A 27051-nucleotide genomic window follows, 5' to 3' on the forward strand; every position below is an offset into this window, starting at 1 on the left:
AACGTCAATGTTTGTGCTGACACCGTTTTTTAAAAACCAGGAATGACTAATGTCCTTATCCGGTCCACACTGGAAGTCTGATTTTGCTCTTTATGTGTGTAAAAAAGGCTTTTTCTCTGTTGTTGCCTTTCACACTTTAAGTCCTTGACATTTATACATTGTGACTGCTATTGTAGTAGTAGAGAAAACCCAATTTGTTCTACGCATGCATCTTTTTGTGGCAGCAATCTCAGTCCTACCGTTAAGCCTCAATAAACTCTGAATTGGTTTTAAAAGAAAGGAAAAAAAATCATTTGAAAGGAAAACTACATTGCACTATGCTGTAAATGGAATTTTTAATGTCTCTAACTTGGATGTTTTGACATAGGAATCTGAAGAGATTGATTTTGTACAGCTTAAACAAACACAACAGGACATGGTAATTAGTGAACCTAAAAGATGCTTGCAGTCCAATGTGGTCACGTTTGGTCGAAGCCAGGGTAGCTGTTTTTCTGGTATTTATGTTTAATTTAAGGATTTAAGTCTCCAGACTGCGGCTTCATGCAGTTACACTGACTTAAATCTGTTATTTAGTGATATTAAAGTGCAAAAGAACCCAAAAATGACGTCCCATTTGCTGCACAAAACAATCCTAATCTGTTTTTGTCTTGATGCTGACAGTTGAGATTACCACTTTTTGATGGCCCTAAGTCCCTGCTCTCTCCTCTTCATTTCAGCCTGAGTCCGTTCTTCATTTTATTGAAACAGTTCACAGTCGATATGGTGTCAAGACTTACTAATGAGGCTCTGTGTGTGTCTTTGTTTCAGAACTCCCAGAAGAAACGAGGAGCACGACCCAACAACAAACCTGACAAAAAGCTCGCCGCACAGGTAAGAACCAAGCACGCACGCACACGTCTGTGTTTTCCTCCAGAAGGTTTAACAAATCAATACGAGACACAATGTGTTGCAGCTTGAGACACTTATAGCAGGAGAGCGAGTGGCATGAGAAGTTACATCTGTAGGTTTCAGGGACGGAGGGAAACCTTTACAGAACTATACCACTCTTTGCGAACACAGAGTATAACTCCTCCAAAAGCATCTGCAAGGCTGTGATATAATACAACTTTCTTTAATAGATAAACACTCATTCAGGATATTTCTATTTCTTACAGCGAAGCTCCATTCCTGCCTGTCCAGACACCCACAGCTAACGATAACAGCTAAAGATATGAAATATAGATATTAAACTGTATCATATTGTGGTGTAGCTTTTAGTGTCAGCATCGCCGCAGGCAACTGTCACCTCTCTGGGAATGTAATCACATGTGCTGCAGGTGGGCAATGACTGTTATTAGCCCTGATCAAGCAGGAAAAACAGAACAGCGCTGAAATAATTATGAAAAGCTGCCCTCCATGAACGTTCCCAGACATAAATCATACCCTGCACTAGAGTATGATATTGTAAAGTGTAACATGCATATGGAACATGCCATGAGGAGTTGTTATGGTCTCATTTTTATGATGACTAATTTTTATGTGGTTAATAATTGAAAACAGGCAAACAAATAAATTTGAATGCGGATATTTTAGTCACCACTAGAAAAACCCTAACACCTCCTCCGTACGTCTTATTATTTGTTTCAGTCCAAACCTTCACTTGTGTTTTAAGCTTCAGAATAGACGCTGAATGTGTCAAGTTAGGAAACTTCTCTCATCCTTTCTGTGTTTTGGCCTTACAACTCATGACTTTGTTGTTTGCGCGTCTCTGCTTATTTTGAGCGATTTCCTCTGGGGATCACACTCTTAGCTATCCAAACGGGCTGCTTGCAGTTTGAAGCAGACAGATCAGCAGTTCCCTTCTTCCTTCTCATCTTTACTCTTCTCCATCTTGTCCTGCAGGTGTTTGTACTTCCTGTAATCCTTATCTACTCAGTTCTTGTTTGCTTGGGGAATACAGCTCAAGTCTCAAGATTACACTTTCAGTCTCTCCTTCCTTTTGATTCTGTAGCTTTTTCCTCCACTGTTTTTGAGTCGATCCCCCCTCATTAATCTTCTGAGTCATTAGAAGAGTTTAAACACCGCCCAAAGAATGTGAAAACAGGGACTAAAGAAGTAAGCGGTGTAGGAGCTCAGGTTTTGCACAAGAACAAACTACACAGATGCAGAATAAAAACTCAGCAGGCTAACAAATCACCACAGAAGGTGTTTGCAGTGAAGGTAATTATCTACACCGCCATCTCGCTGGCTGCTAACACAAGCCGGGCCCGGGCTCCCATTCCAAGCCACATACCATAAATGGCTGTAAATTCGCCGGCCCTCGTCGAGCTTAATGTGGTTGGAATCGCTCCACAGGCCGTAAAACAAATACAACCACGGAGCTGCATCTGAGGAATGGCTGCACGGGGTCACCTCAGGTCGACAAGGCTTAGTACTGAGTTTAGGATAACAGCACAGGAAAACTGAATCAGGTTATTATACAGCACTTATGGTTTTATATAGTTATTTTGAGAGACTATAAAGACATTAAGGCCAGCATGGCCTTAATGTTGCACTGTTTTGTTTAGTTTTTTCTTTTTTTACCAGCAAGCTGACAGAAATACAGAGCCCAAGATATTAAACTTATCAACATCAGAATATAACCCAGTCCTCAGATGATTCACCTTAACCTCTAATGTCATCCACGTCTCAGTCTGGATGGATCTAAAGGTTGCATTCTGTTCATGAAGTGATCTGACCGGTTCTCTTGTTGTGTGTCTGAGTGTGTCTGCAGCTTTGACTTTGTGTGTGTCACTTCGTTCAGCTCTGTATAACCTCTGTCAAAGCTCGACTGTCTGTCGTCGTTACTCACTGAACCTTATCTACTCTTTTTTTCTCTCATTTACTTGTCTTCATTCACTTTTCCATTAAAGTTTTTGCATAAATTATACTAATGGAGCATTATTTAATTATCTTTTTGTTATCATGTATTTATTGTAACACATATAACACAGCTTAATAACAGCTAATTATATTTTTATGACTTTCTAATCATATGATGGACTGCCGTTGCATTTTTACAATTACACTGAAAGGTCTGAGGGTGACTCTCAATTATATCTTAGACCCAAACAACCGGTGCCTTTATTAAATGTATGTGATTTAATTATTTTCATCATTTGGTCATATGCACTTTTGAATCTGAATTAATTTTTATTTTGAATGCAGATGATTCGATACTCAAATGACAACACAGCCCTCTGACATTTCCATAATGCGCTTATGTGCATTTTGGTGTCTTTGTGACGCAGCACTTTTTATAGCATCGTCACCTTTGTGCTCTCTTTTCGTCTTGTCCCGTCGCTGCAGGAGGACAGTTCAGACCTGAAATGTCAACTCCACTTTGCCAAAGAGGAATCAGCCCTGATGTGCAAGAAGCTGACCAAACTGGTGAAGGACAGCGAGGCCATGAAGGAGGAGCTGGCCAAGTACAGGTCGCTCTACGGAGACATCAACGCCTCCCTCACTGTGGAGGAGGTGAGGAAACGATGGGGCTCCTTGACAATTTGTTACAGAGACATTTGAGCCAGTTTGCATGATCTAAAATTAAAGCATGAAGAATTAGGAGGTGAATTACTTTTCTCTGCTCATCTCATCTGTAAGGTTGCTGACTCCCCCCACACCCGTGAGGCAGAAATCAGAGTCCACCTAAAGCTGGTCGAGGAGGAGGCTAACCTACTGAGTCGACGCATTGTGGAGCTGGAGGTGGAGAACAGGGGGCTACGGGCTGAGATGGACGACATGAAGGGCCCGCAAGGTGGTTTGTCTCATCGTTTAATTATTCTGTGGTCCATTTTTCATCTGATCTTCCACCCGCTTGGAGGTGATTATCTTAAATCAGCAGGAAACATTTTGTATTTAGAAATCTTACATAGGAAGTGGCTAGATTAGGAAAAAGACATATGCTGGTATGCTGGCTCCTTTCAGTAAATAATGACCTTATATATACTTGTGTCTGTCACGTATTGCATAACATTAGCTGAGGCATGCCAAGCCAGATAAATGAACTGATGTTAGCTGATCTCAGTGCTGGCCCACTTCAGTTGTAAACTTTGTAGATATCCAAGCCTCTTTGCAACCCACCTGCACTTTAGCTGCTCCTTGTGAAGGTGTTTCTGACTTAATCAACATCATGGGGGTTTTTTTGCCTTTTACCTGCTCTGTTTTGTACTCTGGGCTCTCCGTGCTGCTCTCCCTGCCTCAGGCTTTTAATGTATGTGCACAGAAGGGCAGGAAGGTATGCTTTCCCTTAGGCTTTCAAGGGCAGACAGAGCCATACTGCTCATCTAAAATACTGCAGATGGATATAACGTTTTCTTTACTGAAGTTGAAAAACTGGATACTAAAGTGATTAAATTCCTAACTAAAGTAAGGCAGATTTTTGTAAAAGCCAACCCAGTGACCTAAAAGCTCAGGCTTATATGTATATTAGGTCCTTAGCTTCTTTATTTAAATTTTTTTTTTCTTTTCATTTTATATTGTTAAATTGCTTTTGAGACTGTTTTGTAAATTCAGTGATTTTGCTGCTGGGATGATAAGATTGATATGTCCTTGTTAGCTGTGTAGTAAAGATGAGGCTAGAGTCAGTAGCCAGTTAGCATACAGTGCAAAGACTCAAGGAAGATACCAAAAGTATGTTATTATTATTATTATTTTTTTTGCCCTTGTTTGTTTTAGCATCTAACTTTTATTGCTTTTCCCCTTAGATGGTCCTCAAGAGCTCAGTGGTGTTGGCGGCGGTCTTGGGGCAGCGCTCGGCCTCACAGGAGGGGCCATGGTGCTTGGCGGCGGGGCTTCATCTGAAAACGTCATGGAGCTCCAGAGACACCTGCAGTTTGTGGAGGAAGAGGCAGAGCTGCTGAGGAGGTCTCTCATTGAGATGGAGGAACAAAATAAACTTCTGATGAACGAGATAAACCGCTATAAATCTGAGCTCCCGCCTCCTGCATCCGCGCTGTCGTCCAACTCATTAATGTCGCTGACAGACGGGATGCTCAACGACAGTCCGGTGCACACGTTACAGGAAGGGTCGGTGCTTATCAGCACTGACACCCCGACTCAGGAGGAGGAGCTCCGACTGGCGACGCTTCAGATTGGAGAACTAAGCGGGAAGGTGAAGAAGCTTCAGTATGAGAATCGCGTGCTTCTGTCCAACCTACAGCGCTGTGATCTGGCTTCCTATCACTCTCCCACCTCTTCATCCTCCTCCTCTTCATTAAGACTGGCTCTGGAGACGGATGCAGAGGCTGGAGACTCAGCTGAGTGCCTCCCCAGCAGGTAATTTCATATTTTCTCTTTTCCTGTTCGGTTTTCAACATTTTTGGGTGGAACTGAGTGGAACTCAAAAATGATCAAGAGAAAGTCACCATCAAAAACCAGATTTGTCATAATACAGCCATCAGACTGGGCCTCAGTCTGATAACAAGACTTAGGCCCAATCCCAGCCTCCACACTTACAGATTCACAGATTTTGAGTCACGTTTTCTTTCAATTGTGAGGGCTTAAGGGTGTCCCACTGTGAAAATAACATGCAAAAAAACTCTAAAGTTGACTTTTTGAGTCTTTTATTTAATTTCAGTAAATCTTCATTTCTGCAAATTTTACCTAAATGGAATTAAACAAATTTCATAACATTGTGGCGAAACACGGGGTTCCTGATCGTAATTATAGACGAGCAGACATAATGATAAGGAAACGATCACAGGAGCAGCCATGTTGTTCAAGTAGAACTGGTGCATTAACTAAAAAATGTAAACGAAGAAAGTCTCACGCCTTCAATCATAAGAAACATGTTGTGGCGTTGTTAAGGTAACATCATTGCAATATGTCTCAAAATGCTCTATTAATACTATTTGCAGGCTCATGAACTCACACACTGCGGCACTGCTGCTGCACACACAGGCGACGTCATTCAAACCTGTAAGGGTTTCGTGTTTTGGGCGTTGGGTGAACATTAGAACTGGACTTAAGAGACTTTATGAGCCGGTGCTGCACAATGTTTTGAGTTAAATGGTAGCTCATCTGAGCATGTTTTTCATATGAGTACATAGAGTCCAGTGAAAAACTGTATAAGCTGCTATCATTCAGCAGCTTATACAACAGCTTTAATAGGAGTAACTTGAAGTCATCATTTTCTGTATGACTTCCTCAGTCTCTCATATCATTGTGGAGAAATTTTGACCCACTCTTCTTTATGATGTTGCTTCGGTTCATTGGGGTTTGCAGGCTTATTGCGCAGCTCTCCTAAGCTTTTTAATCAGGTTCACGTCCGTCTCTACTTTGATTGGACCATTGCAACACTTTAATTTGCTGCTGTTTTGGGGATTCCTGTCTGGTTGCATGAGTCGGTTTGGGCTGGGCTTTAGCTGACAGACAGACGACTTCACATTAAGGCCCAACAGCCAAATCAAAAAAGTGTTAATAAAGGAATCAGAACAATATTACAGGGATTGAAAGGGAAGCATTTATCCTGTAGGGAACATCAATATGTGTTGAAATATTTTGCAAAAAGTGCAAAATATATACACCACATATCAGCTATTAATACTAAAATCTTTTTGTTTTTCCATCAGTCCACCGCAGCGCAAGGAGCCGGTAGGGGGTGAGAATGACGCCCTTGAGATTAAGGAACAGAAAAAGAAGATTGAGGACAATGCTGACGCCACAACATCGCTGCCTGTGTGCCTGGGGCAGAAGGACCATGATGCCTTGCTAGCCATGAGGGACCAGGCTCGCTTGGTTTCTACAGCTATACAGCTCCTGACCTCCCCCGAGTCTAACTGCCTCTCTTCATCCCCATCCATCTTTCACAAGGTCTGCAACAGTGAGGCAGCAGAGCCGTGTGATCTGGAGAAACCGCAGCCTCACAGCCAGGTACGTGTCCTCTGTTTTGTCTCTTGTTGTTCTTCAGATTAAAAGACACAGCTTCTCAGTAAGTTCATGAGCATTTTAAATAGTGGCAAAGTGGAGCTTTTTGCATTTCTTTGATTCAGGGTTACTGCAAGAGTGTGAAACACTAGCCTAGGAGACAAATGTCTGCTTCATTCTCTCTGGAATTTTTTTGCTACTGGTCGTGCAGCCACCTGCAGATTAAGCCCTGCAGCTCATCGTTTATCAACTCTAGCCTGTCCCTCACACAGCCAGTAATGACTGTAGGATAAGTTCAGTTATTTCTGCGTCCTCAGATCTCAGGGCTGTCCGATCTGGCCGACCGTCCTCTCGTTGGTGCTCTGACCAGCAGGCTTCAGGCCCTGCACAGCCAGCTTCAGTCCTTTGTGGAGAAAGTAGACAGCCTGGGTAGGACCCCAGCGGGTGGCAGGGACCTTGAGTTGGAAGGGGAGTCGCCTTGCACCTCCACCTCCTGCTCTGGAGACGGCCAGGATCCACAGAACAGGGTGGAGGAGAAGGTAAAAGAAAAGGAACACTCCCCTTTTCTCACTAATCATCACGCTTTTCTTTTATTCCGTATGTTTTTGTTTTTTCAAGCTTTTCTGTCATTTTTCTGTTCTAGTTTATTTCTCTGTTCTTTCAGTGCCTACTGTTAGTTTGGCTGACCAGCACTCCCAGTTCCATTTCAACATGCTGCTTTAGTTTCTCCTCACGGTGAAGAATGAGCTTTACACGGCACGCTCAAATCATCCCAAACGTTAAAATAAAATTTCATGTCTTTCTCTCTTATCATTTTAAATTAACTTCAGTAATTCAAGCCCTACAGATAAGGGGAAAAACAAAGATGTCTTGACTTTGATGCAATCAGATTTGAGCTGCCAGTGTAAGCCTCTCCACGTGATGTTATCCGTGTCCTCTGCATGCCGTTGAGTTGTCTCCTAACCTGTATTTAGCTGCTGCTTTAGGCCTCAAATGGAGCCTGTTTGATGCATGCATATAGTGACATTATTAAGCTTATATAAAGTTCTGTTTAATCAATATATACCAAATACACAGAGAGAAGCCAGAAGCTGACTATAGAATAATCATCTCTTAACAGAAAATTAAAAAAAAAAAACAAAAATAGAATAATTGTGTGTGTTCTGTGTGTTTTAGTTGCTCTTCAGTTTATGACTTTATTTATATTAGTTTCTATTTACTGCACAGCGATCCATTTTTGTCACAAACATAAAATGCAGAGAACGAAAAACTCTGTGCTATTGAAATGATTAGGGACGATGTGAGAATCCAGGTTGTCCAAACTGATTTGTCGAAAGCAGCAGAAAGCCAAAGTGAAGCCGCTCTAAGAAGATTTCCAATCATGCTTCATTTGAAACGCTCCACTCGGAAGTTCTTGGCGCACAGTCAGTTGTCACACACTGAGGATTTACTCTCAGCACCAAATGTATTTTCAACTATCAGATGGCCCATAAAAAGTCCAATATGGGATCCACGATTTTTTTTAAAAGTGCACTGGAATCAGTCGAGGCTATGGCTTTACTCGGCTGACTTGTCCTTTCATAATGTGATGAGTCGTTTTTATTTTCCCGCCATCAACTGTTGGGAATACATCTTAAAATTACATAAAATCTGATGAGACTCAAACAGTAATGTTGGGGTGGGAGGGTGGGTCAGGGGTAAATTCTACCACTGCATTACCATTTTTCCCCCCATTTGTTTAAAATTCAAGTCTTTCGTAACTTATTAGCAGACAAAATATGGAGACCTCTGGAATGTTTTGTTGTGCCTTCATGGAGAGAAATTTGTATCGACTCTGATCTGATCGAGGTGTTGCTTGGAAGCCGCTGTGATGAAATTCTACGTAGTTTTAAGTGAAACTAGTAAAATGCAAATGTTTAGACTCCATTAGAGGCCAATTCTGAGTTCCAACCCCCCTCCGATCTCCCTTTTCCTCCCTCTCTCCCCTCTTTCTCTCTGCACGGGCACCATATCCGATCGATTTCTGCACTTGACCTCACCCTTCCCCACCTTTCCTCAAACCTTCTTTTTGCCACTGCTCCACACATCCTCACATAACTTCCTCACCCGTCCTCTTCCTCGCACCCCTCACATCCCTTTCTTCCAACTCCTTTCACATCTTGCATCAAAACCCGTTTTTCCTCCTCCTCACCTTGTTGCCCCTCCGCTCTGACCTTTCATCCTAACTGCCTTACTCCTTCTCTTCTCCTCCCATTCGTCTTTTTCTCCCCTCTCTCCTTCTCCGTTTCCTCCTCTCCCTCCCATTGCTGTTTTTACCCCCGTCTCTCCATCCTTCATGCTCTTCTGCATCCCGTTACCTTCCCTCTGTCGTGCCCCCTCAGCCGTTCATTCTACCCTCCATCCTCCTCTTCTTTCTCTTCTCCACTCTTTCCTTCTCTTCTCTGACCAAGCTCTTTTTCCTCTACATCCTCTTCTTTGTCTTGTGAGGCCCATAAGTCATTATTTGTTCTGTTTTTATGTTTAGTTTTTATGTAATATTGTCACATTGATAGGAGCCATTTTGGTTGTATTGTTTTTTCTTATTGTTGTATTTGTTTGTCCTGCTTTCTGTCATTTCCTCTGTTTTGCTTGTTTTTGTTTTTGTTTGTTTGTTTGTTTGGGTTTTTTTACTCCACAATTCCTCCTCCCCCATCTCTCCCTCTCTCCCTCTCTCTCTCCTCTATGATTCTTTTCTGTTTGTTTTCTTTTTCTTCATTAACTTGCCCATGCATGCATGCAGCAGCCTGATTTTAGGGACCAGTTGGAGCCAGAAGCAAATGATGAAACCGAGGAGAACAGCCAATCAGACAGCAACGAGTTGCAAAATCAGGAAACCATCCAGCTGCAACATGAGGAGAAGGAGACAGATGGTGCAAAGGTGAGTGGCTCAAAAGCACAATCCGTGACATTGTGACATGCACAAAGATGCGCAGGAGGCCTGAAATTTCAGAGCTGGTCCATCTCGCGGCTGACAGCTAACACAGTTACTTAGAGCCTGGAACCAGTGCTTTAATATCAGATTTCTTACTCTCTTTTAACACTGAGTATTAATATTTATTTATCACTGAATATGTTTGTTATGTGATTGGATTTTCCACATGCGTGGTGAGGTTACTGGTGCCTTACATTTGTAGCAACCTCACGCTAACAACACAGTGTTGTAAACAAACAGTGACTTCACTGTCAGCCGGGGTACTGACAGGAAGACCTTTGTCTGGTTGACTTTTTGGTGGTGTGTTTCCGTGATAAGCAAGCCTGTGTGTGTTTGCCTCTTTATCTAAGGGGGGGACTAAAATAGAATGACGGAAAAATATTGAATGCCAAATAGTAAACATAGAGTAGAGCAGTGACAAAGCATGGGGAGAAGCCAGCATTCAGCAGAAACATGCAGTACAGTGCAAAAGTCTCGAGCCACCCCCTCGTTTCTTGAGGTCTTTTTTTGCTGCTTTCACAATAATAGTGTCTTATGGAGCGATTCATCCAAATGTAAACATTTTAGTTCAAACTGACATCAGTATCTATAAATGAGACAGAGAGATATTACAGTGACTGTCTACAGCCATCTGTAAAACACAGTAGGGGTGCTGTCATGGTTTGGTGCAGCATTTTAATCAGTGGTGTTGTCATAAGATTGTCAACACAGAAAAGTACCACCAGATTTTATCCGCCACGCAATATCATCTGGAAAGTGGCTGATTAGCAAAAGCTTCATTTTCCCACATGACAATGACTCCAAACACACTGAGAATGAAGTAAAAGTATATCAACAGGATACCTGATCATACAATAGACCTCAGTGTTATTGAAGCATGCAAGATCATTTTGACAGAGAACAAAAAGCAGCCAACATCCAAAGAAGAGCTTTAAGAACTTTACTTTCAGTAAATCGCTGCTCCCATTTCCAAATATAAAATATAAAACATGACCGATGGGTCAGGACTTTTGTACTGTACTGCATACTGTACAATAATAAATGGCACTGTTTATATTGTACAGGCAGTGGAGCTGGGTTTGTTGTCTTTATACTAAGCTAAGCTAGCCAAAAATAGTTTCACTGTTTGTGCATAGCATAAAGATTAGACAGCTGGATGAAGCAGTAAGAATGGCTCTGACCAAAAAATATATTTAAAAAAATCACCTATTAGCATTCAGGAATTAGCCTTTTTTTCATCTGAATACTCTGACTTTTAACTCAGTTACATTTATATAGCGCCAGTTCGCAACAAAAGTCACCTCAAGGCTGTTAATACTATGGGGGAAATACCCTACTGTATTAGAGAAAAAACCCCATCAATTAGATGATCTCCTATGAGCAAGCACTTGGCAACAGTGGGAAGATAGATTTACCGGTACCTGGTTTATTGCCATCACACATGAGGTCACACCATCAGGGGACTTAAGTCAGTGACTTAAAGCACAGCTGCTGGTGATCAAGAATTGTAAAACCCTAATAACATGCTGCTTTTATATTATGGTTTTCAGCCGATTAAACAAGGCACATCATCCAGTTATTATGAGAGTGGAACTGATCCCACAAATAAAGAGAGGCTCTTAAAAGGCTAATAAATACTTGGAAAACTCTTTTTAGCATTGTATTCCAATTCAAATCACCATATTTAAAAGCATAAAAGTGTGATGAGTTATTGAAATTATTCCCAAACCTCGATACAAGATTTGCTCTGCTATTATCAGCCTCTGATGCTGTAGCGCATTTTCCGTGGGTAGCTGCCACCTTTTCAGAGTGAGTGAGTGAGTCACTGTTGGAACAGAGTTTCTGAGTAGTTTTTCTAGCTGAAGGTGAAGGCCGGGTGGTGCCCCTGATGGAGGGTGATGGAGGGCGGAAGCTGAGCCCAGTGGAGGGTGAAACAGGACATTAAGGGTACAGAAGCAGGTCGATGGATCGCACTCACTCAGCAGCCAAATGAGGCATGGGGAGAGCATGAGATCAAGCCAGTGTGTGTGTGTGTGTGTAGGCTTACAGCAGCTCGCCACAGTTGATGTGTGATTTAAAGGCTGTTGTATCACAAACCTACCGTAATATGGATTAGGATGCTCACTCTTGGCTGTTTCTTACTTTTTTCCATTTGCTTTCTTGACCACTTACCTCCCATTACGGTGTCCGTTTATCTTATTCATCATCCTTCTCTTTGATTGCTTACTTTCATCTGTTATCCTACCAACATGTTTCCCTTTCAACTGCGATTGCCATTCCTTTGTTTGTTTTCCCCTGCCTCCTTTAACGCCTCCTCACTCTTCTGTCCCGTCTTCCATGCAGCTCAGCGATCTTCAGGTTCGGCTCTCAGAAGCGGAGGAGTCGGTTCGAGGAACTCAGGAGGATCTGAAAAAAGAGAGGCAGGGTCATAAAGAAATTGCTGTTAAACTCACACAGGTCAGTTTGCACCCTTGAATACAGTTGATTGTCTCAGTGATCTGTTCTGACTGGATCTAAAGATTTAACAAATTATTTAGGTGTTTTAAGAGAATGAATAGGCATTTGGTGACTGCTTGGGCTACTGTGTGTTTACTGTTGTTTCTCTTAGCTCCAGGAGGAGCATCAGAAAGCCATGCTCCGACGAGACTTCCAGCTACAGAGTCTGGGTCTCCAGGCGCGGCTTCAGAAGAAGTTGTGGTGCCAGGAGAGGACTCTGCTGGTCCAGGAGTCGCAGCACCTCAAACAGGCCCTTTTACTGCTCAGCCTCAAACTACGCTGCTTCCTCAAACAGTGGAGGCTTGGCTGCAAGAAAGACACAGAGTGGAAGGATGTCCTGGAGGTACGAGGGAGTGGAAACTGCAATCTGTGGAAGCCGGTCCATAGTTCAGTTTGCCGTTGTTTTGAGCAGAAACATTTATTATGAAGCTTGTCTGTGTGTAATTTCTACTTTTTCTTTAAAATTTCCAAGCTTCAAGATTTAGCTTCAGGTTCCCTCTAAAATACTGGAATATGTGATCTCAGATGCTGCTGTTCTGTGATTGGTTCTTTAGATAAACAGCCTGAAAGATCTCTACCTGCTACTGGAAGAGGAGAACCTGCCGAGCCCTACCCACCAGACTGACAAGAGAGCTCCTGCAGACGAACAGCCACTCAGCCCGACTATAAAGGTCGGACAAGTGAAGCTCGTGCACACGCGCACACGCATGCTCGCACACGCTTACGTGGATTACTTGTGTTTCCCTTGCAGTCGAGCGCTGTGAGCAGCACTTTGGCAGACCTAAAGGTCGCGCTGCAGGACCTAAGCGGAGAGTTGCGACAAGAGAGACAAGGCTCACAGGAACTCACTCAACAGTTCGCAAAGGCCAAGGCATCATGGGAAGTGGAGAGGACCGAACTAAAGAGCCTCATAACACAGGTAAGGAGGAAGAAGTGCTGCTGCTGTAAAGAAGTTTCCAAACTGATCATTAGGACGCTAAACAAAAACGTGTTAATGAGGTCCAGTAATACAGAAAATGCATCGTAACGGTTCAATTTTCCTGTCCTGTAAACAGCTGGTTTAATTTCTACTGCTTGGAGTGCAAATTAGACAGATGTTGGCGTTTAACAGTCATGAGCTATTCATGCTCAGACTGTTGAGTAGAGCGAAAAGAATACTGAGCAAGGAAAAAAGTAGTGCAAGTATTAGGTGTAGGTGAAATGCCCCCAGGTCAAAATGAACTACTTCTAAATCTGAGTGATTTCTGTCACAAGCATTTTGTATAACCATACAGTTATTGTACTGTACACCAGCTGGGCTACGTGTTGCTTTGAAGTGTCCGATAGTCTTTTTGACAAGTGGTTTTTAAAATTAATGGCATCCTAAGGGTTCAATTTCATCTTCTCCATCTGTCGCATGTTTTGTGTTTGTCCATTTGAGCTTTTTATCCCCCACCCCACCTCCCCCCTCCTGTGCCTTTCTGTCTTGTCTACAGGCAGTAAGTAATGGTTTTAATGTCTCCTCCCCCTTCTCCTCTCTCATTGTCTCTCCGTCTATCTCATAACAGCAGTCGAGGCGGTAATATTGTTAATTAACAGCCTCTGAGATAGAACGTTGGCTGTGTGTTACCGCCCAGTAATTGAGACGGAAAGAGAAGGAAGAGAGATAAATGAGAGGAGACGGAGAGGCCTCTTAATGTTAAGCAATTAAATGGTGAATGGTCCGTGCTTATATAGCGACTTTTAACCTTAGCTAGGTTCTACAAAGCACTTTACACACGGACACATCTGTCATGCTCTGGCCCACAGAGGACGATTACTATTATTTTGGTCCTGATCTAAGTTTGCAAAAACATATTTTCTATGTCCCGATGCATGTGGTAATTGCTACCCGGTTATAAGTTAAATTGTAAACGGTCATTAAATTTCAAATACAGTTTGGAAATAAAGTCCATCACACGTGCAGTTTTCTGTTAGAACCTATAAAAGCACACTATGATTTCAAAGGCATCTACAGAAAAGCACCAAACTCCACATTTGACCTGAAATGAGATTAAAATAATGCTTGATTTGGTCCCCGTTTGTAAAGAAACAAAAGAATCCAAACAAAGACCGATGGAGGCATCAATCATTGTCATGATGAGAGAGATTCAGGTCTGGCGCTGGTGTCCAAGTCCTCTGATTGGCAGCTGGAGATGAGAGCACTGTGACGGAGATGAGAGCACTGTGACGTAGATGCAGGTTGCTTCCCAAGAACAAATTTACTGACACACGATTGCTGCCTTAATCAAAGATTGACTCCACCTGGCTGTGATTCATTACGGGTGAGGCAATTTATTGCATTGCCAAAGCATGCGCACACTTAAGAAACATTTATTGCATCTGAACATTTTCCACCTTATCACAAATGTTCTCAGAATGACAAACGAACATCTGTGCTACACATTTACACCCTTATTCCCCTTCCTGCCCTTTACAAACAAAGTATGTGTTACCCTGGCTGAGATGCCACAGCTGGAACCAATCTCTCCTCAGCCAGCAACACACACTGTAAAGTATGCCATCAATTTGGCTTGCATGTGTGTGAGTGTGAGTGTGTGTGCGCACATTCAGCACCTAGTCGACCACATCAGTGCCAAGGCTTCCTGGCAACACGCAGTGAATCCTCCAGCTGTTGCTTCATTGGACGAGTCAAGTCAATTTCAAACTCCGTCCTATCTGTCAAACAGGTTGACTGCGAATTAGCTTCATTCAGCGTCAATACACAAACACTGTCAGCGAGGTAGAAAGCATATGCAGAACCCCAAAAGCATGCAGGACAACGCCGTCTCATTTAGTTTTTTTCTTAATCACTCATCCGTACTGACTGACTGTAGGGCACGTTATGAACGCCTGCGATCTCCGTGATGACAGAGTGCACAGCGGGAAGCTCTGATCGCTCGTTCATCAAATCTGTTGAGTTCCCTTCGCTCTTGCCACTCAAAAGCAGGTGCAACTCATAAGTAAAAGACAAACTGTTTTGTTTTTTAAAATAAGACATCCAGCCGTCCCCTTAGCTGATCTGTCTAAAACAAGTCAGTGTAGCTCCTCCTACTTTAAAACTCCCGCCCCAAGGCAGATTTATTTTTTGCAGTCAGAGGGTTTGAATAGCACATGCTCACAGACATCACGTAGAGCCAAGAAAAGAAAAGAACTGTCTGAAATATAACTGAGAGCAGTCTGAAGCCTGAGCTTTTGGCTTTTAGGCATTACTTATTCTTATTACAGAACCTGACATCAGTATATGTAATTACGGCCATATTTATATGGGCTTAGAATTCAGTAGAAAAGCATAATAGGTACAAAGGTCTGGTTTGATTCAAGCAACAAGAGCTGTTTGGTGGAGAGGCTTCTTTGCTTTGTTTCCATGAGTGATGTCAAACAGTCCACAGAGACATCAGTTAGTTTAACAGCTGGTGGCTGGTATAGGATAAAGGTAATTATTAACAGATAACTTTGCTGTTTAGTAAATATGGAAATAGCACATATATACACAGTGAGGCCATTGTTGTATTTCTGAAAATATTTGCTTCTATGAGCAGTTACACATGTTCAGACTGAATATTAAGTGAAAAAAAAACACTGAATAAAACTGCTCAAAAGCCGCATGATGAATGTGTGAAATGTGAAGGTAAACAATCTTATACCCAAAACGATTCTTTACACATGATCTGAAGTATTTTGGGGGATTCTGGTTAATAAACCACGATGTAGTGATTTACACATTTGCCTACCAAGCAGAACATATGTGGTTTGATCCTGGGAAGAGGCACTGATCCCTCTGGGGCTGCATCTGGTCTAAAAAATAAATAAATGAAATCTTCTAAATCAAACATGCAGAGCTGCCGGCTGTGCGGATCCCTTGTGAATAAAGGAGTGGCCGAGAGCAGCTCTCTCATTCTCTGATTATTAAACCAACTCTGCTGTTTCATTATTAAAGTTTTAGTTGAATAAATTGAATTTGCTAACTTGTGGGTAACGAGTCATGAACCAGATGGCTCTGATGCACCAGTAAATGCCAGTCATCCTGTGAAATAGCCTCCCCCTCACCGCCTCAGTAGTAAACCTCGTTAAGACGTGGGGCTCGTTAGGCCGTCTTCATCATTAACAAGAAATACTACTTTGCGTTGGAGACATGGAGTTGGGCTTAGCATGTGCGATGGCCTGACAGTTCCATTAGCACCATAAACGGATGAATCGAAGGAGGATTGATAGGTCCGGAGATGTGTGGGTGGGTGCGTTTTGTGTGTGCGCCTGTATGTCAAACTGATGGGACCGGCAGTGTGGTGAGTTATGAGGCTCAGACAGAGAAAAAGAAGAAGCGGGACTGCTCATAAAAATTTCAAGCTATCCCACCTACAGGCTCCGTGACAGAAGGCCAGATTTATGGAGAGTGAAAAAAGGGGTGGTAGAGCTCAAAATAGAGGGTGAGAAAGCTGTGGAGAGAGGGAGAAGAGGTGAGGCAGACGGGGAGTGGGGTGAGAAAGCTTTAGAGAGGAGGAGAGAATGAATAGCGGGGAGGAATTCTGACAGAAGCGATGGCAACGGGGAAATAGAGGTGGATGAAACATGGAGACACGCTGGAACTTCCCAATTGCAAATCTCAGTGTGGTCAAAATGAGTCACAGTTTGAATCTTGACAAAGACCATTAACTGTGTGTGTTACAAAGTTTGAACTCGGGGAAGCAGCAGACTATCGTCATTTTCAGTGTTTCCAGCTTACTAGAAACAGCTTCTTCTTGGTGAATCACTGACAGGATCATGGGTGCCCAGAGCTCACAGATGCATGTGGGGAGCAAAGGCTGGCCCATGTGGTCCCATCCAACAGATGAGCCACTGTAGCTCAAATCGCCAAAAAAGAGGTTTTGATAGAAAGCTGTCAAAATACACAGTGCATCACAGTTAGTTGTTTATGGGTCTGCATGACCACAGGCCAGTCAAGGTGCCCATACTGACCTCTTTTTACTGCCGAAAGCACCAACAATGGGCGGAACCGGACCACAGCACAATGGAATAAGGTGATCTGGTCTGATCAAGCAAATTTTCTTTTACATCAGATAGCTGCTTTGCCATGCTTGCCTGGTGAACATCTGGCACCATGATGCACTATGGGAAGAAGGCAAGCTATCAGAAAATCCCAGCGTAGTCGGGATGGAGTGTTGAACGGATCTGGAGTGTATTGTTACTGAGAAAAGGAGTAGTCACCATTGCCATTTTATTATTTCCCTGAACTTTGAGGAAAATCAGTATATTTTGGTGCTTACTATGTCTCCCTCTGACTTTCCAGCTCGAGACCAAAGCCAGCAAATCAGCAACAGCCATGTCCTCCACTGACGCACTGGACCCTCCAGACCTAAAGGTGGCACTGAAGAGGGAACGCGAAGAACATCAGCATCTGCTGGCTGAATCCTACGCAGCAGTGATGGACCTAACTAAACAGGTAATGCCTGAGAAAATTGTTGAGTGATGGTTAATTTTAAATAAAGGACTACAAGAAAAATATTGGATGTAACCTCAGCTATATGACTATGATTAGCCTCCTGACAGACTTCATCATTGGCTCTGATTCAGTCCCTGATTGCTTTGGCTCAACCACTCCTTCTTTCACTTGTATCTCTTCCTTGCAGGGAGATTGAGAGATGCAGCCCTACGAAATGCAAACGTTCTTATTTAGATAAATAAATATGGATAGTTATTAGTAGTGTTATTACATCATTTAATTTTCCATTTAATATTCCTTTTGTTTTCTTTCTAACTGGTGTACGGATCAGTGTTATTTGTTATTTCCTCTGAAATTTACTTAGTTGCTTTATTGCTTTATCTGCACAGTAATATACAAATGCACAGCACAGCTGCTGTGAGTGTGTGCATGTTAAATATAATCTATACAGCTACTTTCGTATGCAAAGTCGGTGACCAAGTTAGGTTGCAAAGTAAAAGGCAAATGGTAATGGTAAATGGACTGGTTCTTATATAGCACTTTTCTTCTCTGTCCAAGCACTCAAAGAGCTTTAAAGGCAAGATAATAATAATAGAAGGAGACTTTCACATAATTTCAACATCACATCCAGTTTGTTTCCTCATCCACCTCCTCTCGCCTTTCTCTTTTAACCTACCTGCGGACCAATCAGCTCCAGATCGGTGAGAGGAACTGGGGCAGAGAGAAGCTGGAGCTGCTGGAGAGATTCAGCCAGGAGAGAGCTCAGTGGGAGCAGCGACTGAGAGAGGCAACTGCGCAGCAGGGGAAGGTATGATGGGTGGGCTTGTGTTAGGGAGAGAAATGTCAAAGCTTATCTTGTGATGATAAAATCTAAAAGGACGAAGGTGCGTGTCAGAGATAAGGAGTACACTGATGAAGTATTGATTATTGGTTATTTGTTATTCCGACTTCTCAAAGAACTTCAGTTTTTCTTGCAAGCTTTGCAGCAGCTTAAATGTCTTGTCAGCTCTATTTTTGGTCTCAATGTTTTAAAAAGATGCCTTTCGGAAACTAAGTCTGCTCATTTATGCTGAGCAGGTCACGTTTACCGCCGAGGCTTAAAGTTTAGATGACTACATTTGCCATCTTTGGGGTTGTTATTTTTATCTCAGACAAGTTTGGTTGATTCCGACTTTAACCACACAGCTGGTAATGTCATGATGTGAGTAAGGAGAACCCTCACTTGTGTGACTGCCTTGCTGTGGTTGAGCTGAGCTCACCGGGAAAACATAGTCAGTCATATCTGCTGATTATACACCAGCGCAGTCACTGCCAAGCTCCTGCAGCATGTCTGGGAAAGGATGATGAGGGATTGCATCAGTGGTCATTAAAGGTCTTTTCTTCAAACACACAGGCAGAAATTAAAATCCAGACACACAGACAGGAGCTTGTCATCTGTGTTTAGTTTTTTTTTGTTTTGCTTTTTTGTTTTTTAGATGTTTGGAATGGTGTGTGCACTCTTTCTTGCTCTCTTTGCTTTCTAACATCCTGGTATTAATTCCTCCTCTACAGCGAGTGATCCTATTTTATTTGAAACATGGCGTTTTGGAAAGGACACAACTTGTCTTTTTTGTTTTATTCACTCTGCTCCCTGCCTTTGTCTAAATCTCCTCAGTGTGTGTGCACATTTGTGTGTCTGTGTCGCACTCTGTCAAACGCAGACCTCACATGCTTGTGTTACAGTGTCAGAGCTTTCACAGATTTCTGACATTTGGTTTCAATGCCCCCTTTAGGCCAGTTTCTGCAACGATTACTAGGATTCTTTTTAACATTACATGATAATTAAGTCCTCTTAGAATCACATATTCTATATATTTAGAAATATATTTTGTTTTCCCTGCCTTGCAGCTGAAAGTGAAAATCCACCGGTACATCTGTACAACACATCACCTGCAGAAGTCCTTTTTTCCTTCCTCCCACTGTCTCTCATTTTTATCTTACCCATGGTGTATTAGCTCCTGAGTGTGAGATCACTCCTCAAGTGTAAAACACACTGACTCAGCATTACCTTCTGTGTGTGTGTGTGTGTGTGTGTGTGTGTGTGTATGTGTGTTTGGATACACTTTGCCACAGACATATTATACAAGACAAGGTCTCCGCTTTCTCCTGTCAGAATAACCTATTGATGTCTTTTGGGGTGTGAAAAAAAACTATAAATAAAGAATGTTACAGGAATAATTTGTGTAGATGATGCAGGTTATTTAAATGCTAATAAGCTCTTAAAAAAGCAGATCCAGCGAGTTCCTTTTCACTGACAGCCTGGATCTCTTTTCTTCTTAAAGTCAAAGCCACCGAGCGGTGAATCGTCTCCGGACTCAGTCGTTGCTAACGGAACAGGGTCACCAAGGTAACAATAATAGATCAATTTCAGCTAGATCATCAATTTTAGCCCATTACTCTAGTAATTTTTAAAAAAATTATATCAGTGTGTTATCTTGATAGCTAAGCATAAGTTCTCTTTTCTCATCAGCTCATTGGTGAAAAGGATCAAGTCCACGTTAGAGCTGGAGTGCTCGGAGGTCAACGGAACAGCCAATCAGGGGGAGAAAATACAGCTTGCTGCCCCGCCTCTTTTCATTCCCTCTGATCTGGGCGACAACACCAGAAAAAATTGGACCTGCCTAACCAATGAGGTTAACAGCTTACTTATACAGAGCTACGGAGCCATGGAGCTTATAGTATATTATTTACTATATTTACATAATTAGCTGTATATATTGTAATGTTTTAGCCAAGTAACTAGAAAGTTGTCTTATTATTCTCTTGTCTCTTGTTTCAGACCCCTAAGATCGTTGACACCTGTAAAACATGGGATGGTCCCAGCGGCTCCTGCAGTCAAGTAGGATCACGGCTGGACTTGGAGCCTGTGCAGAGGAGCTACACTGCTCCAGACCGCACCGGCATCCGGATCTACTACAGCCCTCCCACCGTGAGACGCACTGATCACTGGAGAAGGAACCAGGAGGCCGAAGAGCCAGAGCACACTCAGAATGGGAGCTTCTTGCTGGAGGTGAATGGCTCAGATGCCGGCGTAGCTGCAGTGGAAACCCAGGACATTCAGCGTCAACCTGCATCCTCCTTTTCGTCCTCCTATGAGCAGTGGCTGAGCTCCCTGTCCAACCAGCACAGGGAGCTGTTGGAGAGCAGAAGCAGCTGTATTGCCAGATCGATGCCCAGCGTCATCAGTAACACTGTTAGCGGCTCGGCTAACAATGTGGTTGATGGGATGTCGCCCTCTTCTCCTTATCACACCCTGGAGATCGGAGAGATTTCAGCCAATTTAAGTGACGACATGAAGGAAATGACCAACTGTGTTCGACAGGCCATTCGCTCTTCATCTTTGGAGAGAAAATCTGGCAAGGAACCTGGGAGTCAGGTAATGCTTTTTATTAAGGTTCTCAGTTAGTTATTAAAAGGAAAACAAGTTTGTTTTTTGATTCCAACAGGGGTTCACTTTTTTGCTTGTTATCAATAAATATTTATTTTCTCCACACAGGCAGTCGCTGTGTCCACCAGGTCCACACAGACTGCAACCCAATACGTCAGCATTGGTCTTCAAACCGAGAACCTTCCCAGCAGCAGAGGCACCGGGTTACATTCCAAAGTCTGGTCTCCTCGTCCCTCTTCAGGAGCCACTTCCTCTTTGGCATCCGCAAGAACTCGGCAGATATCCACATCACTCGATAAAGTTCACAGCCGCATCGAGAGGCCGTGCTGCTCGCCCAAATACGGATCACCAAAACTACAACGCAGAGTGTCTTCTGGTAAATTTGTTTTATGATTATTAATGTCCATCCATCCATCCATCTTCTTCCATCTTCTTATCCGGGTCGCAGGGGCAGCAGCCCAGACCTCCCTCTACCCAGCCACCTCCTCCAGCTTGTCCAGGGGAACACCAAGGCGTTCCCAGGCCTGCCGAGAGATATAATCTCTACAGCATGTCTTGGGTCTGCACTGGGTCCTCCTCCCAGTGGGACATGCCCGGAACACCTCACCCAAGAGGCGCCCAGGAGGCATCCTTACCAGATGCCCGAACCACCTCAACTGGCTCCTTTGGATGTGAAGGAGCAGCGGCTCTACTCTAAGCCCCTCCCGAATGGCCGAACTTCTCACCCTATCTCTAAGGGAGACGCCAGCCACCCTTCGGAGGAAGCCCATTTCCACCGCTTGTATCCAGGATCTGATGATGATGATTATTTATGTATACTTTTCAAGTTTTGAGATGACTAACATTGTTGCCTTGTTTTTAGGCTCTACCTCCAGACTGAATGAGGCTTCCTCCTCCAGAGACCGCAGCCTATGGAGCCTCCAGCAGAGACCCATTGGTGGTGGTGGAGGCTCAGCCTGGGCTCGCTCTACCACCACCCGAGACAGCCCTGTCCTGAGCGGCCTCACTGATGGCCTCTCCAGCCTATTCAGTGTCGTGGAACACGCTGGGAGCACAGAGTCCCTGTGGAGAGGTGACGTAGGTAAGCGCTTAACCAACCTACACATACTGTACATCAACTCTGTGATGGTCAGAAGTATTAAGTGCCAATAAAAACACTCACTTTAAAAAAAGGACACAGGGTTATGTAGTCTTGTTAACTTTTAGTTTTACTGTAAAACCAAATTAATACAGTTTTGTAAACAGATCGAGATGTCAGAGAGCCAGCTGGTTGCTAAGCTGCATCAAAAGATATTTGATGTCTTTCACAGTAGAAAAAGCACAAATGAGAAATAGTAAGAGTAAACTCTGCTAACATGAGTGCAGTTTTAAATTTTTTTGCCTTTTTTTTCCTCGTCACTTGTTACATCATACATTATCTCAGGGAAATTTACACAGAAACACTTTACAATATAACAATAGAGAGAAATGCTCCAGTTGCCATTAAGCAAATACTTGGCAACAGTGGCAAAGAAAAACTCCCTTTTAACAGGAAGAAGCTTCTCGCTCAAGGAGGGGAGCCATATATTTTGAAAGACTGATATTTTGAATCATAAGTACGTAACACTCAGTCCATAAAAACATCTGTTAAGTTAGAACTTAACTCCCTCAAAGCCGTTATTCAGAGAAGGCGTGTATTTGCTAACAGCAAACGTTTTAAAGAGCAGCTTCTTCTCAGAACTTTCCCAGCTAACATTTCCACTGCACGGAAAGTCCCAAACCGAGCTGCTTCCATTGTAGGTCTCCTTCTTATCTAAAGTGAGCACATGAGCATACTGTAGCTTGTTAAAAAGTAACTCAGCAAACATCCATTGGAGGAAAGAGGCAAGACAGACAATAGTCACCTGTACCAGTAACAATATGCAAGGAAGGAAAACCTCAAGTGTGAAACATGAACCTTCTATGTCTAGGAAAAGATGTTAACGTTTGTATAAATGTATTACTAGAAAGGAAAAGGAGTGCACAAACTTTTGTTGTGAGTAGTAATTCCTGCTCATCACATCTTGAAAATGTTTTTAATATCAAGCACGCTTCTAGCTATCAGCTGATCCTGTTTAGTGCCATACCCATTGTTGATCTCACTTTGCGTCAGGACCAAGCCAGACTGCCAGCCCAGCTCGGCACCTTCCTGCCGCAGGAAAACCCTCGGGGGTGGCGGTGTGTGGATCAGACCCCAGTTCTCAGCGGTACGGTGGCGTGGTCCAGGAATTCTTCAGGAATGTCTGCAGCAGCCGTAGCCCTGGAGGAGCCCCCCTGTCTGGGGAAAGCGCCCAAAGAGAATCTCTCGGCAACCTTGGAAGTTTGGGTGTCTTCAGCAGCGTTGATGAGCCCAAGCCAGAGTGCGTGTCAATGGCTGTTGGGGGACTTGGCACGCTGGCTGGGTTGGGTGGAGGCAACGACAGCGTGAACAGAATCGTTAATAAGAGGTTTATGAGACAGACAGCTGGGGAGGAGATGATCAGCATCATGGGAGGAGGCAAGGAAACCGTGAGCAACGCCGTTGCTACTGGATCAGGGACAGAGGTGAGGTTCATGTAGGATACCTTGGTGTTGCTTGTTTTAGACCAATAATAAAAGCTCAAAGTTTCAATGCTGTTTTTTTCTTCTTCGTTTAATTTCCAAACCCCAATATTTTTTTCGGAAACATGCAATCGACACAAGGCTAAATTGGCCTCGGTACAGTTCTAACACTTTAGCTTAATTAAAAACTGTGCACAGCATGCAACAGGAAAAACATTCATACCGCCATGTTTGGAGAAATAACACTTCCATTTCCAATCTTTCCATTTCCCAGGATGCACCCTGCGACTGCGCTGCCCAGTCTGCCTGCTTTGCCAGACCATCAAGAGCATCCACTCGTCACTGCAAGCACCGTCCACAAGAGTCTTTGCCTACAACAGAGGAGAAGGCAGACACCAACAACGAGTGACAACACTACTGCCGCACGCATACGTACAGAAAGCAAACAACGATTCTTCACAGACGCTACTGCCATGAAAACACTCACTGTTGTCACATCACACACCCCTAAAACCTGCCATGTAGGCACACTGCCAAACGTAACACACACACTGATAGCACACTGTATAGGCTGCTGAAAAAAACCTACTGCCACATGCGCATAAAAGAAATCACACAAACACACCGAGCAATGCATCAGTTGTCTTGGACTGTACCATTCTAATGCCAAGGACAGGGGGACTAAAACTCCTAATCAGATCTAAACAATACAAGCTACCAGCAGAGCAGAAAAGACACATGCTTTCATACATAACAGAACTAACAATGACCTAAAGAGACGCTACAAAATAAAACAAAGATGTCAGGACTGGAGCTACTAAACACCCCATCAGATTTGCACAATGACAGGTACTACAACAGAATGGAAGATCCAACTTGATGACATCAACCTGCCACCTTGCTGTTGAGCAAGCAGCCATTAAGATATAAAAACAATCAAGGTTAAGAAAATATGGAATGAAAGTGCGAATGTTTCTGTAGGAGACATACAACCATAGACAAGATATTCTTCACAGAGATATTCTGCATAACTCTGAAACCATCAGTCTCCGAGATGCAATCTGGTTAAGAGCTGTGATTTCTCCAGAGATGGTACCTGCAGAGACAGTTACTCACCGAACCTTGTCATAAACACATGAAATTATCCCGCTTAGATTGATTAGCACGGTAACATTCCACCAAGTGTCTCCAACATGGATCTAAAAAAATTCTGCATCTGTTTCAAGTCGAGGACTCGTTTACAGCGTTTCCTTCCTAAAGGAAGAACTTAAAGACTGTTGGGCTGCATATCTCAGCATGACTGCACTTATTGCTAGAAACTTCTTGCTATAAGTGATCTCAGAGACGACCTCCTACTATTTTTTGTTTCTTAGCAAACCTAAGCAACAAAAATACTCTTAGGCTTGGTTTCCAAAAGAACTTTGGCCACAAATACCAAGAGATTTTCTGGCATTGTAGCCATAATTTAAACCTCATAGATTAGCGTAGGTTATTCTCCACAGTCCAGTTGGGAAATTATCATTTGGTTTGACTCTTTTTCCGCAGGCAAAAAAAGTGCCTGTTTGTTATTATCGAGATCTACCTTCGCTGATGTCAAGATTCCTCCTTTAACCTTTCAGTGATGGTATGATGAAGACATGGTGTCCAGTCCCACAGCACACTTTCCCAACACATTGCAGTTGGTTACACTAACTGGGGACCATTCCAAAGTCTACGAGCATGGCATCAGATAGAAATGCTTTTTACACTTATATTCGGAGCTAATAGGCCACAGACGGAGGCAAAACCATCACATTAAATGCATTCCATTTTCCTAGCAAAGCAAATTCAATCCATCCATATACTAACTGCTGGGTTTTGGAAGGAACCTTTCGATAAATCTTTAAAAACGTGATATTGAAGCAGCTTCAACAACAGACTAAAGAATCAGTGAAACAGTGTAGCTGGGCTCAAACTGCTCACTGTCTTTTCTGCATTCCGTTTTTTTATTTGAGGTCATGCTAGATGTGTGTGGCTGTCATGTTTTCTGGTTTATTAGTTCATAAATCCCTTTCTGGTGAAGGGCAGATGTTTTAAAGCCCCCTCAACCTCCTTTGCTCTCTGACACACGCCTGCATTGCATTGTAAGGCTGCACTGGTGACGCAGTGTAGAAACCCATACACGTTTTTTAAAAATGTAGCATAAATGCAGTTTTGTAAACAACAAACTATCAGCAGCACTGACATTTTTTACTCATCATGAAATAATTTCAAAGATTTGTTTTATTTATTTAGTATTAGATTTTTTAAATTTAAAGATATATTATTAATTTATACATACATCACCTTTTTCCCCCTAACTGACAGTTACAACAATGTAAAATATATTTCTGAAGGATATATTCGCATCCTTCATTCGCAACAGAAATATTAAGGAGTGATACTTTTTAGTGGATTGAACATTAGAAAATAATGTAATTTAATCATAAACATATTTGGCAGGGTTTTGAATAACATTTTGTTTTTTTGGCTTTTATCTCTGTTTTTTATTTTTTGCCATGTCTTTCTTTTTTCAATCAATAAACAGATATTCAAAGTGCCTGTCAGATCACTTATTAATAGTCAGCTCACACCAAAACTGGACTCTGTTAAAGAAAACTGCAAACCCAGCAGGCCTTTTTTTAAATGAATAGGGTTGTTTTTATGCATGTAATTACAATGCATAAAGTACTTAAACAGATGTAAGAGCAGAACTTTTATATCAAGGGTTATCTGCACTGTATGGAGAGTAAATTATTTTTCTTTAGTTATGTTTATTTTTATGGACGTTTTACTGAAATTTTGCCAGTTTCTAGTCTTTCTGTCATGGTGCTACTCAGTTTAAAGTCTGCTCTGGACTTGCTGCCCTTTGACAAGGCAGTCCACTCAGTTTTCTATCCATCTATTCTAACGCGTCTCTTTCACTTCATGTTTGAGCAGTAGACCAGCGTTTCTCGGCTTCTAATGACTCAGCAGTTTAAAATAGGGCATTACACAAACAGTGCGTGTATTTAAATAACACACCGAAGAAAACCCACAGTCTAAATGTTGCTGTCTCCTCTCCAACCCTCACAACTGGTACAAACCCAACTGCATGAAAGCAGGCGCTGCTTCAAAAGCTACGGACCCAATTACCACAAGGCTAGACTGATTTTTTTTTTCCTTTTTAACCACAGCAATACACAACATGCAGTCCTGCCCAAGCAGTCTGATTGGATAAACCACCGAAAACGAATA

At 42.7% G+C, this 27051-nt stretch overlaps 1 protein-coding gene across 2 annotated transcripts in view; it reads left to right on the top strand.

Annotated features, from left to right (window-relative positions):
* Positions 1-26010, top strand: part of mtcl2 (microtubule crosslinking factor 2) — an 80060-nt gene extending 54050 nt beyond the window's left edge. Inside the window, exons 5-24 of one of the 2 annotated variants that reach the window (XM_005730718.1) lie at positions 808-870; positions 3328-3495; positions 3622-3775; positions 4725-5295; positions 6591-6891; positions 7203-7424; positions 9665-9802; positions 12200-12313; positions 12465-12695; positions 12907-13023; positions 13104-13271; positions 17658-17810; positions 18502-18618; positions 20132-20196; positions 20320-20482; positions 20629-21225; positions 21346-21613; positions 22100-22318; positions 23369-23799; positions 24071-26010. In XM_005730718.1, coding sequence (XP_005730775.1) covers positions 808-870; positions 3328-3495; positions 3622-3775; positions 4725-5295; positions 6591-6891; positions 7203-7424; positions 9665-9802; positions 12200-12313; positions 12465-12695; positions 12907-13023; positions 13104-13271; positions 17658-17810; positions 18502-18618; positions 20132-20196; positions 20320-20482; positions 20629-21225; positions 21346-21613; positions 22100-22318; positions 23369-23799; positions 24071-24205 — 4395 coding nt within the window. In that variant the 3' untranslated portion in view covers positions 24206-26010. The remainder of the gene's footprint in view (positions 1-807; positions 871-3327; positions 3496-3621; positions 3776-4724; positions 5296-6590; positions 6892-7202; positions 7425-9664; positions 9803-12199; positions 12314-12464; positions 12696-12906; positions 13024-13103; positions 13272-17657; positions 17811-18501; positions 18619-20131; positions 20197-20319; positions 20483-20628; positions 21226-21345; positions 21614-22099; positions 22319-23368; positions 23800-24070) is intronic. The other variant, XM_005730719.1, reaches the window with a different exon arrangement.
* The last annotated feature ends 1041 nt before the right edge of the window (positions 26011-27051 follow it).

Source organism: Pundamilia nyererei, unplaced genomic scaffold (assembly GCF_000239375.1).
Source record: "Pundamilia nyererei isolate P.nyererei 1_Seehausen unplaced genomic scaffold, PunNye1.0 scaffold00039, whole genome shotgun sequence".
NCBI lineage: Eukaryota > Metazoa > Chordata > Actinopteri > Cichliformes > Cichlidae > Pundamilia > Pundamilia nyererei.